The sequence below is a fragment of the Cyprinodon variegatus genome, unplaced genomic scaffold (genome assembly GCF_000732505.1).
Source record: "Cyprinodon variegatus isolate N-32 unplaced genomic scaffold, C_variegatus-1.0 Scaffold283, whole genome shotgun sequence".
Taxonomy (NCBI): domain Eukaryota; kingdom Metazoa; phylum Chordata; class Actinopteri; order Cyprinodontiformes; family Cyprinodontidae; genus Cyprinodon; species Cyprinodon variegatus.
The window spans coordinates 325,243-338,908 of NW_015150736.1; the positions used below are offsets into that span (position 1 = coordinate 325,243).

The 13,666-nt window shown below is 37.9% G+C and overlaps 1 protein-coding gene across 1 annotated transcript in view; it reads left to right on the top strand.

Moving 5' to 3' along the window:
* The window catches only part of gabra4 (gamma-aminobutyric acid (GABA) A receptor, alpha 4), a 61,367-nt gene that overhangs the window by 5,096 nt on the left and 42,605 nt on the right, over positions 1-13,666 (top strand). The window contains exons 3-5 of the mRNA XM_015383379.1: positions 4,506-4,573; positions 7,974-8,194; positions 10,872-10,954. Of these exons, the coding sequence (XP_015238865.1) occupies positions 4,506-4,573; positions 7,974-8,194; positions 10,872-10,954 (372 nt within the window). The remainder of the gene's footprint in view (positions 1-4,505; positions 4,574-7,973; positions 8,195-10,871; positions 10,955-13,666) is intronic.

Genomic DNA, 13,666 nt, shown 5'->3' on the forward strand with positions numbered 1-13,666 from the left:
AGCGACTTATAGCACAGCCAATAGCTACTTTCCTTACTGAGGAGTTGGCAACACTGCCAAAGCCAACCACCAGTAGTAAACAAGAAGAAGAAGCGAAGCAGCGTAGCCGGGTGTAGCAGTAAAAAAATCAGTTGTTGTGGAGAATTGTGTGGGTATGGTGCGTGGGAAAGAACAGGAGTTGGAAGTAGGGTGGCCACAGGTCCGGCTTTAGGGCAGAAAGTCCGGATTTTCATTGCACTGTCCGGCGTCCTGCGCCGCATTCAGCCGGACGTGTATTTGTCCTCCTTTACTACCAGATTCCACATACTCCGTCAGCGCTCCGCTCCGCTCACGTACGTCGTGCGGAGTACTTTTCTGTCTTGTAAATCAATGAGAGCTGTTCCACATCCTCCGGTACTTATCTGTCCTCGTATGTCTTCTCCGTCTTTCACCGTCAAAATATGGAACTGAGCTCTTTTTTGCTCCGCTCCGGTCGGCCCAGATCAAGACCCGCAATTGCAATCGCACCAAACAGGAAAAAGAATGTAGAGAGGACCCGGTTTTTCAAATTAAATTATAGTAAAAAAACAGACCGGTAACTAGAAATTAGAGCATAGTTCGTATATAATACAAAAACTAAGAGCAATTAATTAAATAATTGGATGCAGACTATTGGTGCTTCAACAGACCAGGAAGAAGTTGTGAGATTCTAGAACACATCTAATAACTTTAAAAGACAATTCTTATTGCAGGAATTTATGAAGAGATGATGAGTTTGGAAGCAGAGAACAAACATAGTTCATACAAACTATGTTTGATCCTAGTTTCCTGTTACAAAAATCCACAACAGAAAGAAAATATTTAGGCAGAAACTGAACATCTGCTGGATGATGATGGGGATTTTTTTTAAATATGTCATATTAAATTAAACGTTCACAGGGTTTATACATTTGTACTTTACAAGACATAGTAGATTTTCCTAACAATCAACATATACCGAACCGAACTGAAAACCGTGACCACGAAACCGTGAACCGAACCGAATCGTGGATTTTGTGAACTGTTCCACCCCTTATGTATATATATCCCTTAAAATGAATGGTCCTAAAAACTTCGGCGGGATTTCCGCCTGCATGTATACATGAAAAGACATATATTACTAAAGCGCGCAAGACATGTCATGAACATGTGAGACTGTTGTTTATACAGTTGGCCATACAGTGGAGTTAAAAATGAACTTATCAGTGAAGTTCTGATTTTAACGATGCTTCAAACATTTGTATCCAAAAAATTATCAAAAAAAAAAAATTATAATATCCCAAAAATTTGGATACATGATCCTTGATTTTGATCCATGATTCATTCCGAATAGTAAACCTTGTTTTTTTTGAAGGGTTCTGATTGGCTAACCAGTTTTAGTTTTGTGCTCCACTGCTCCCTATGCGTTTACTGTTTTTAAAGTCATGTTTATTGATGTACTTCTGTAGGTTGGTGGGGATAAAAGCATTTCTAAAACACCTCCTATTTGTACAGCATAATTGGGGGAAAACCCTCATGTGGACTAGGCCTGACATTATTTTGGTTGAGCATTTCTGTACTGTTGTGGTGCTAACAGTTGTTAGCCACACTGTGTAATTTTTTGTGACTAGGGGCACCAATTCAATTCAGTTTATTTATATAGCGCCGATACACAATATGTCATCTGAAGGCACTTTACCAGACCTGTTACTTCCAGGTGTAGCCAGCCGCTTCGGATATTATCAGCCTATTAAATGCTTGTCATTACCGGTTATCAGTCCCATAGAATGGCTTCAGATTGAGCCTCCTACTAACTCAGTAGGTTGTTATCACTGAATTAATCCTAATCCCAACCCTGAGGAAATTCCTTTTTTACCCGCAGAACTTCATCTATTGTAAAAACAAAAAGTTGACCGGCAGGTCGTTCATGTCAAACAACCCCTCCCAAAAAAATATCATATCCTGTCAACTGAGTTGTTTTTAAACAGCACTTTACCGTATTTTGCCGACCATAAGTCGCAGTTTTTTTTCATAGTTTGGCCAGGGGAGTGACTTATACTCTGGAGTGATCACACTGTACTGTAAAAAAAAAAAAAAACGAAAAAAAATCTGTTTATGGTGAACAAAGTAACTGCTGGGTAGTGCTGTAGCTAGCTGTGCTCAGTAGCTAACAGGTTAGCCTCTTTTAGCGCAGTCAGTCAGCCATATTAAGCTTCACTACTTTTTACTTTGTGTCAACAATTCAATTTGTCATTCCTGTCCTCAGATCTTAATATAAAGAACAAAAATAAGCCATTCCATTTCAGCTACTTTAGATCGCCACTGAAATGCAAAATAATAGCAAATATATACGTAATAATATGTTGAGACTCCAAAAGTGATTTGATTTTCAAGAAACCGGTGCAATACATTTTGTCCGAGAGGAGTTGCCATATAGTGACGTTATAAGAAGGGGCCCCCGAGCAGATCTGGTACCTACACTGACCATCTACACTGAAACAAATAATGCAATACTTTTTGTCATTTACTTAATTGTAGTTAGTTACTTTAAGAAAATGTTTTGATGTTAGTAGCTTAGGAAAAAAACAATTGTGTTAAAGTAACTAAATATGATTAAGCCAAAATGCCAAAAGCGGATGCATAATTTTTTTCAGTGTAAAGTTACAGACGAGAGTTGTTGAGAGGGGCTGCCTGCATGGAGCATCGCTATGCAGCAAATGCTGAATATTGACCTGAACATTTTTTTTTTTATATAACTCAAATTAAGCTAAACATGTTCTCAAAAGGAGGATATGCCCTAGTTCATTGCTATACAGCCCCCTCTGATGATTGGCTGTCACATTTAGTGCTGAATTCAGGGTTTTAAGGGGCAATCCTGCCCTTCATATTTAAAGTAGGGAAATCTGACTCACACACAAAAAAACAGGAAGTTTTTTCAGACTAAGGAGAGTAAAGCGTTAATCATAAGTTCACACATTTATGTGGCACTTGCCATCTACATAAAGCACAGACACAAGCACAAAAACTTATAGAATTACAAATATGACTGCAGGGCATACTTTCCAATTACAAAAGTTTATATGTGCACAACTGGTGCATTTATAAAGCTGTCATAACTAAATTGTACTCCTAAAGGCCAAGAGGCAAAAAGAGATTGCAAAGTTTCTCCAACCAAACTATTTTTAAAACAGTAAAGGTAGCTTAATTTCCACACTGAGTGGTACTGTAAAAAAGCATGCATGGATGAACAAGGATGCCCAAAAGTAAGGTAAGCGTGCAGTAAATAGATTTGAAGTTTATCTGAAATTAAAACCCTAAAGTATACAGATGAGTACAGAGACCCTCTGGAAAGCAATCAATGACATAATTACACCATCATAGGGGCCCATCTGCCCAAGATGGTTTGTCTGGAATCCACATATTTTTTCAGAAGGAGCTGCAAGAAAAAAACTACATTGCAGTTTTTTTACAACATGGACAGAGGAGTTAATTATTAATGCAAAATGGCTTCAGTGTCAGAAAACCGACAATGAACATCATTCTGAATCACCACCCCCAAGGGGAAACTTGGTGGTGGCATCAGCATGATGTAGGGATTTTTTTCTTGAGCACAGATCGATGGAGCGTGTGTTAGAATCATGTAGAGAATCCATGACAAGCCTTGAAATCTACCGTTTACTCTCAGTCTCTAGAATCTTACAGAAAAGGCCATCTTTAACACTTTCGCTGCATGGGAAAATAAATACTTTAGAGGGAAATGCTGTAGGAGGGATTTGACTAAGAAGAATGGGTTTGTGGACATTTAAGCAAACCGGCTTTACCTGCTGAGGGCTAAAAAAAGTTTCAAATGAAGCCTAAAGGACAGTAAGCAAGAACTCAAACAATTCAGTACAGTTTATTAAATTTAAAGACCATCAGAAGTAAATGAGCTGTGGAAATGCTTTCAGGATTTGTAAAGGCATGTTTGCTGTTCTGTGATGCATGCAGGTAACCTGTTACCTTATAAATACACAAGGCAGTGGATGCTGAAATGTGTTTCCCTCCTCACTGTGATGTTGAAGGGCCTTCATTCTATGTGCATTTGAGTCAGGGTTAGTTATATAATCCCCTGTATGTTTCAGGACAAATGCATAATGCTCGGTTGAAGAGTTAGAAGTATGGATTTGGTCTTCATGCATGATGTCTATTGAATATTCATGTTAGAAAGCAGGGAGAACTGGTTTACTGTGCAAAAGCAGCCTGTCAACAGGAATGCCTGTATGCAGACGTGCACTTAAAGCTTGTCTCCACACTGTTACTCCACATCTGTTCAATGGGAGGGGGGGATCAAGCAGATTATGTTTTCACATCTTTTAAGTTATTTTCCCCATTGCATTATGCAGAGCACTACAGAGCTCCTGTAAAGAATATTTTTCAAAAAATATTTTATTAAAATGGATTGTAGATCAGCAGAATTTCAATTGGAAAATGTCAATGAATTGAATTTCTGCTTTCTGTTTAATCGACAGGTCCTGTGACGGAGGTGAAGACTGACATTTATGTCACAAGTTTTGGGCCGGTCTCAGATGTGGAAATGGTACGTAGCTAAGCACTTGTTACCCATTGCTCTCATCATGTTTAACTTTGATTCTACCTCCACAACAACTGCTGTTAGGTTACACTGCAGCATTTATCACTCATTTTTCATTAGTGCAATATCAATACACTGCAAAAAAGATTTTACATTTTTGTATTTTGAGTCAATGAGTAAGACAATTTGTCAATATAATAAGACGGTTTAAGTATAAAGTAATGAAAAAGCCCAAAGGTGCTAATCGATTGGTCAGATCATCATTTTTACGTGCTCAGATTAAGGGCAAATATGCTGATGACGATTCTCGATTCCAGGTCAAAAATAATAATAGGCGAGGTCTTCGGTTGTCCTCGAGGACCTCGCCTATTCAGCCAGGCCAACAATTCCCTTTAAGGATGCCCCTTTAAGACACTTAAAGGCTGGTTATACTCCTGCAGCAGTGTGTCGCAGTGAGCTTGATGAAGACATTTTTGATTTATGCTCAATTTTGAGCGTGGTCTGCACTATTCGCTGTGGGTCTAGATACGGCCAAGATGTCGAGGAAGTGGGGACAAGTTTGTCTGACAACGGAGGGACATGAGGGCCAAAAGAGAGGGATCCAGGTGGAAAAAGGGTCCCAGTGTGCTTGCGCACCTCGCCCTTCAAGCTGGTCCAACTTCACGAGTTGTTTTCCACAATTGCGGTCATACAAACAAAACAAGCCGGCCTCCTGTCTGCGGCACCTACAATTTGGGAGAGGTGCAGCAGAGTGTCTGCGGAGTGGGCAGGGACGTCTTTTTGTTCACTGAGACACTTACACAGACAACCTAGTTTTGAACTATAAATCAGCCTTTAGATGGGTATGGAGCATTGCAGGCTAACAAAATAAGCCAAACAACCTCCATTCCAAAGGGGTGGACCCCTTCGTCCATTTCAGTTTGCCTGTTTTCAAAATTCAAAAAAATATCCACTGGACTTGGTTTCCAAGATTTGAGGACGTTTCGCTGTTAAGGGGGGAATTGTCTCCTGAGACAATCCCCCCCCCTTAACGGCAACCCCCCTCCCCTTTAACGACCGACCCTCAGAATCATAGACAGGTTTCAGATATTACAGGCTAACGATGGAACCAAACGACCCATTCATCGGTTACCATTTGCATGTTTCCAAGCGATACAAGGCTTTGTCTATATAAGACTCAAACTCACTGCGGATCCAGACATTTGAATTGAGAAAGCTTCCTGGAGAGGAAGCGAAACGTCTTCAAATCTTATAAACCAAGTCCAGTGGATATTTTTTTGAATTTTTACGGAATGACTATGACATGGATGACTGAGAATCTCCAACAGCTGTTTCTCAAAACGAAGACAAGGCTTCGTTTGGCTACTGTATAAAACCTCGAACTCAACGCTATTCCTGACATTTTGAATTGAAAAAGCTTCCTGGATGGAAAGCGAAACGTCATCAAACTTGGAAACAAAGTCCAGTGGATTGTCTTTAATTTTATTTTTTTGGAAGGGCAAATATGCTTATTCAGATCAGCTTTTGCATTGAGAATGTAGCATTGTTAGATTAGATCAAGCATTGCCAGAATAGGACAAAGTGTTGAATTATTAGAAAAGAGGGTTATTACATCAGAACAGAATATTGTTATGACTGGAATGAAATGTTTGATAATTGTTGCAAATCATTGCCAGATTAGAACGGAGAGTTCTAAGATTGGAACGCTGCCTTGGATGATTTAAGAGGAGAATTGCCAGAATAGAACAGAATGATGGATGACAAGGAATGACCATTTCAGGATTAGAACAGAATATTGTATGGATAGTACAGAGTGTTGAATGACTAGTACAGATCATTGCCAGATTAAAAAGTAGAGGTGCCAGATTAGAACAGAGAGTTGTAAGATTGGAGCACAGGCTTGCATGAGTGAAATATGGAGCTGCAAGATTAGAATGGAAAGTTGGATGATAAAAACAGAGGATTCCCTGATTAGAACAGAACACTGTATGACTAGAGCAAAGTGTTGGATGATTAGTTAAGATCATTACCCGATTACAACAGATTGTTATAATATTAAAACAGTGATGGATGATTAGAAGGTGAAGATGCCAGATTAAAAAGGAGAGCTGTCAGAATGGAACGTCAAATGATAAGATCAAAGCTTTGCAGATTAAAAAAACGCTGTATCACTAGAACCATGTGTTGGATGATTAGTACAGATTATTGCTAGATTGCCAGATTAGAACAGAGAGTTGTCAGAATGAAACGGAACACTGGATGAAACGAACAGACCGTTTCCAGATTAGCACTGAATGTTAAATGACTAAAACTCACTGTCGGATGATTAGTATACATGTTTGTCAGATTAAAGGGGATTGTTACAATATTAGAACAGTGCAAGATTAAAAAGGAACATTGTTTTATTACCTTGAGCATTGCAGTTATAACACAATGCCACCCGATTTAAACAAACCATTGTCACAATAGAACAGTGTTGGATGATTAGTACAGATTATTCCCACATTATAACAGATTTTCATGATATCAGCGCAATGTGATGATTAGAATGTATCATTGCCAGACTAGAATGGAGAGGTCCCACATTAGAATGGAGAGGTGCCATATTAGAACATAACGTTGTCAGATTGGAACGCTGGCATGAATGATTAAAATGCACAACTGCTAGATTAGAACTGAATGTTGGATTATAAGAACAGAGCATTGCCAGATTAGAACAGAGAGTTGTCAGAATGGAACAGAAGACTGGATCAAAAGAATAGAGCGTTTTCCAGATTATCACAGAACGTTAAATGACTAAACCTCAGTGTCGGATAATTAGTACACATCTTTGCCAGATTAAAGGGGACTGTTATGATATCTGAGCAGTGTTGGACGATTGCGACGGGTCATTGCTAGATTAGAACAGAGAGGTGCCAGATTAGAACATAGGGTTGTCAGATTTGAATGCGGCCTTGTATGATTTAAATTGAGTTTTCAGATCATAAAGGAAAGCTGGGTGGTAAGAAAAGAGCATTTCAATGGTTAAAACATCACTTTGTGTGACTAGAACAGAGTGTTGGATGATTAATACAGATCATAACAAGATTAGAAGGGATTGTTATGATATTGGAGCATAGCGTTAGATCATTCAAACAGAGATTTGCCAGATAAAAACCAAAAGTTGGGTAACTGGAACATAATGTTGGATTATTAGAGCAGAGAAAAGCCTAGTTAGAAGTTGAGAAGTGTATCTTCACTGGAAAATTCAGATCCCCTGCCAGGACTGCTGTAATTATGATTAATTAAAAAAAAGAAAACAAAATGAAATCATAATATTTTGTCAAAAACATGATTTTCATCATTAATACATCTTATGCTGCTTGTTTCCATGTATGTAGCAATCTGTTACATTTCTCTCCATCAGGAATACACCATGGATGTATTCTTTCGGCAGACGTGGGTAGATCGGAGATTGATGTACGAGGGCCCAATAGAGATACTGAGACTTAACAACCTGATGGTGACCAAGGTCTGGACACCGGACACGTTTTTCAGGAATGGGAAGAGGTCAGTTGCCCACAACATGACAGCCCCCAACAAGCTCTTCCGCATTATGAAGAACGGGACCATTCTTTACACCATGAGGTACCTACTGCCTTCTACATAAACTTTTAACTGTTTCACCATCCTAAAAACTGCTGTTTTGCACTTTTTTTTTGCTTTCACCTAATTTGGCCTGTGATTACATCACAAAAACTTCACATACTGTAGATTTTCACATTTCAGCGTTTTTATCTAGAACAGGAGAGGGGATAGGCTGTGTTTGTTATAACGTAATAAAAGGGATTTACCATGAAACCCATCTAAGATCCTCAGAGTAAACAGCATAATGCTTTTTAGACGCAATACAGATGCCTAAGTTTTAAAGCAGGGGGAAGTATGCCTATGGGGACTAAAAACGCTCAAAGCTTCCTTTAGTTCTGTACACTGGAAATTCAACATTTGGACCATCAGCTTCCATGGGATTCAGGATGTATGTAAGGCAATTTGCCAAAAGAATAAGATGATTTACATTTAACATAAGAAAAAGGATTAAAATATCTTATTTTAAGTGCATAATATCTAGGTATCTTATTTCAAGGCCAAACATATGAATTAAATTGGCAGATCATCTTTTTTACACTTGTACAATTTAAGAGAAAATACACTAATTTTAAGAAAATCTCACTTATTATTTAGATCAGATTAGATTAAGAGTGCACCAGAAGTGCATGCCTCTTATTTGCTTTGTGCAAATAATATCTGGAAAGTTGGTCTCTTTCTTTGCACCTTGGTGTAACCCGGGAGTAAATCCCAGTGATTTTCCATTTACATGTTTAGATAATGGAGAAAGATCCCAGTGATCATTCTGTGTATGTTTTTTTCACTTCCATCCCCTCATTGCTACACAGCCAATTGCTGTTGAGTATCAGGGGTACATGTGCAACAGCCTATCAGTTAGGTATGTTAGTTGGAGTGGGGAAGTATGAAAGACTATGGCATGTTGGGAGAAGCAGAGCTGCAGGAGCTAACTACTTAGCCAAGATGACATGAAAAAAACTGTTTGTGTAACATACAAACTATGGAATTGGCCAGGTGTTGATGGCGAGCTGAAGGTCCAGGCCTAGAGCCCAACAAAGATTGCACTTTGGGTGCACAAAGACTTTGGATCTCCTGCCAGGCTGGTAGGAGGCTCCTTGCAGCCAACGAACAATTTTGTCAGTCCATGTCCTGCACTGCACCAAGCACTTTAGAAGGAATTTGCTTGGCACCTTTAATCAACCTCAGCTTGGGGTGAATGGACTGAGGGGATTTGGTTTCATTAATTGTGGAATTGATTAATTTTGTTTTTCTTTTTCCTCTTTATTGTTTTTTTTTTCTTTTGCGCATTTTATATGGCCATTTGGATGTTTCACTGATGTTGTAAATATGTATAAAATTTTCCTCACTATAAATACAAAGCACTCGCAACTGCAAACTTCTAGCCTCTGTCTGCTGTTTCATGAGTCGTATCTATCTTCTGAGAACTAGCCTATTGACCTTATTTGTTATGATCCATTTGCATTAATTTAAAATATAGTATACAGTTTTTACAGATATGCTACATTGGTCCCTATACTTGTGATGTTGTATCATTCAGTTGTGCAGGGTCCTATTTTTCAACCCTTACTCTTGTCTTTGTATATGCTGCACTTGGGTACATTTTTAAAAAGTATATAATTTCATTTCACTGTGTTACAGCTGACCTGCAAAAGTATCTGCCTTAAAATTCTGGATCACTTCTGATCTGGTTTTTAATACTGGAATTTGGATCTCTGCAGATCCTATTATTTTTTCAATACCAGAGCTCTGTTAGCTTTAAAGGTCCCCTATTATGAAAAATTCTAATTATAAACTTTTTTTATAACAGTCATGTTATAACAGTCATGTACTGAAGCCTGTGTATGAGGTTCACTTATGAAAAAGAAAACTTTCATCTCTAGCATTGCCTTTCTCTTCATTTTAGCTAATGTGTTCTCTAAATGGTCTGTTTGAAAATCATTCCCCTTATGATGTCATAAGGGGAATGATTTCTAATATGCCATGCTCCTAGGCTATCTTTAGGAACTCTGACTGGTTGTCATGGCTGCAGGTTGTAGGGGCGTGGCCTTTGTGAGGACGGGTAATGGAAAGCCAAGACAGCTCATTTAGAAGAGGACTTAAAGAAGAGCTTGTTGATAAAGACAATCTGCCTAATCCAAAATAAGTTTTCCTGTACAAATAGCAAAAACGTGCTCTGAAGGGCAATGTTAATATTTTTTATATTCAAATATCGCACAATGTGGGACCTTTAATGTCATCATCATTTATTTTTAATTTTTTTAAGAGACCTTCATAAGCTCTTTTCTACAAGCGTGATATATGAATGTAACATCCCCAAAGGCAACCAGAGATTAGTATAAGATTAAAAAAGGAAGTCATCAACACTGTAAATCTTGTTAAAAAGACAAATTCCATGCTAAAAAAAATCAGCTTTAAGGATTCAGATTGGGTGCATTTATTAAATCAAAGACAGATACTCATAAAGAGGCAAACTTTCCGACTGTTGAAGAGATTTGTAATTTAAATCTATTGATTTATCTATAGACTGAATAAATCTGCCCTTATGGATTAGGCACATTTTTCACCAACACCAGACCTATTTTTATTTTTTTTTGTCATTATAGGGACTTTTTTTTATTGTTGATAAATTAGTAACAGTAATATTTAGGCTGCTCCTAAATCCCTCTCTGTCCTGCCTCAGGTTGACCATTATTGCTGAGTGTCCCATGAAGCTGGTGGATTTCCCAATGGACGGACATGCCTGCCCTCTCAAGTTTGGAAGCTGTAAGTCCTTTGGCTCCTGTTTGCATTTACCTGATGAAATAATGTGCAATGTCTCTTCCAAATACACAGCAGCAGCAGAAACAGGAAACTGACAACCCTGCTGCGAAAGTAATCAAAGTTAAAACTGCAGCACAAATTGTTCTAGACCAAATTGCTGCCTGGGCTCTGCAGATGTTTGGATGTTATTTCAGAAAAGACTTTCCTTTTGTTTCCTTCTATTTAAGACAAGACTTTATTTGTTTTCATGTTTGGTGGTTTACTTCAGTGAAGATGTTATGTTTTTATGGAAATGTCACAAAAAACGGTGGCTGATTTAAAGATGCAATTTAATGAATGGTTAAAGGGGTTAAGAACAATGTTTGCTATGATAAAGCTGAGGTCATATGGCTGCCCTGCTGCCTTTCCCTCTTCATTTTATATTCAGAGCCTCCTGGTATCCTCTCTCAGGAGATTCTGTTGTTTACCTTAGAGGTACTGATAGATAAGCAAAGGACACACAGCAAGTGGGCAGGTGTCAGCTAGGGAGAGAGCTCCAGAAGCTAGTGTACCAAGTTGTTTTGTCAGCTGTCTGTCGCTTTGCTGCAAAAAAAAAACTACAAAAAAACTACAAAAAAAAAACAAAACAAAAAAACAGGGGGATTTGATTCTGCAACTGTCAAACTGTTTGTCAGACTCTGATATCTTAAAAGTGTTTAAGTCATTTTAACTACACATCTTAGAGATCTACATGTTTAATGTCTTGCAGAAGTTTTCATACCCCTTGAATATCTTCACATTTTTCCACTGCCTTACCAAGAAAGTATGCATTTTAAACTTTTTTTTTCTAGGTATGTATTTTCGGTGGATTCTATTTGGTTGACCAAAATAAGATTAATTTAATATATTTTAGCCCACTTTAATTTAGTGTTGCGCTGATACTGATACCAGCATCGGGCAGGGCCCCGATCCAGCACTAAAATGGTGGTATCAGTATCGGCGAGTACCAACAGATAGGGCACTGATACCATTTTAAAGAGCCAAAAGTTTCTTCAACTATTGTCACCCATTCCAGGTAGAAAATAAAAAGTTCTACTGGATTCACTTTGTATTAGTGTTTTTCCTGGTCTTATGTATACAGTGCTAACTCGATGCAATCAACTGGTTTTCCTTAGATAGAAAACTTAGAATCAATTTGACTGTATGACCTGTTGAACTGTAAAGTGCTTTGAGAGGACATGTGTTGTGAATTGGCGCTATAGAAATAACCTGAATTGAATTAACTAATGTGTCAGCTCAAGGCACAGTACAAAATGAATACTATGACTTCCAGACTGATTAGGTATAAACTAGTGGTGGGACTCTATCAAAGATTTTTAATCAAGTTAATTAAAGGGTCTGCAGTCAGTTGCTATAAATGCAACCTCTTTGAAAAGCTCCTTCTTAGGAAGTGTGAACAGTACATGGACATTCATTATAGCACAACTCTTCCTTTGAATATGGTAAAAACTATAGCAACAGCATACAATACTGCCTTTAAGAGTTTAACATTTGCTTTAAATAAAAGTTCAATTTCTAATACTGACAACAGATCTTTGACAGTAGAGCTGATAACCTTTCATAACTTAACCTTTTTTTTCCAACATGCAACTTTAAGTCCAATTGAACAAATTGTACCACTGAGGCTGTGTTGTTTTCTCAAGCCAGTTATTAAGAATAACAATCAATGTCCATTTTATCGTGGATGTTCAGTTTTTCAGATGTGGACTGAAGTTACTCAGAAGCTCGTCATTTGGTCTGATGGGGCTGTATGGACAATTTGTGGATGCAACATTAGTTTCACCGAGAGAATTTTTAGGCTTCAATGCCCCCAGTGGATTAGTGCTTGTGATGCTGCTGTTGTGATTTTATGTCCAATGCCCATCCAGGTTGGATGCCATATTAATGTTGTAGATTTATATTCTATTCAATTCCCAACCAGCTGGGAATTTATATTTCTGATACTTTAAGATGTTGATTACCCTCCCCGGTACGGGTGATAAATATCTTATTTATTCAGATATTATTTTGGCTGTTGTATATTGTTTATGAACACACACCCTACTAGCTGCGTGTTAGAACAATAAATGAAAGAGTGATTCGAGCTGTAATCATGGTCAAACAGTTAATTCTACGCATAAATTGAATAAATTCACCACAAGTTCTGTTCAAAATATAAGTTTATTAACAAAAATCATTCAGCTCCAAGTCAAACATATTCCAGTTTAAACTCTTAACTAAGACTAGTGAAACTAAACTAAACTAAATTAATATGTGCAAAAAGGAAGGGGAACATGGTTGAAAAACATATTACAGTTTAAGATGGATTTTGAGTTTGAAAACCAAAGTTTATCTTGAAGAATTTTGGATATGATCAAATTAGCATTTAACTAATAGAGAAATTGGAATGTTTTCAGACCAATTCACAATGCAAATCCATGAATAAAACATTACCAAGTATGACTATATCAGTGTTTAAACCCTTAGTGAAATAAAGCTAGTCCAAGCTTCAACAACAGCTCAAAACCCTTTTCTGTAGTGTAGCATGCAGTCCATCCTGTTAGCTTTGTCTTTACTCATCAAAAGACATATTGTTTGTTCCGTCCCTAATTGTGCCAGACCGGCAAACCTTTTTTTCCATGTCAATTTGGGAGTTTCCATCCAGCAGGAGCTTAGCAGGCGGGCTAAATAGCAAGA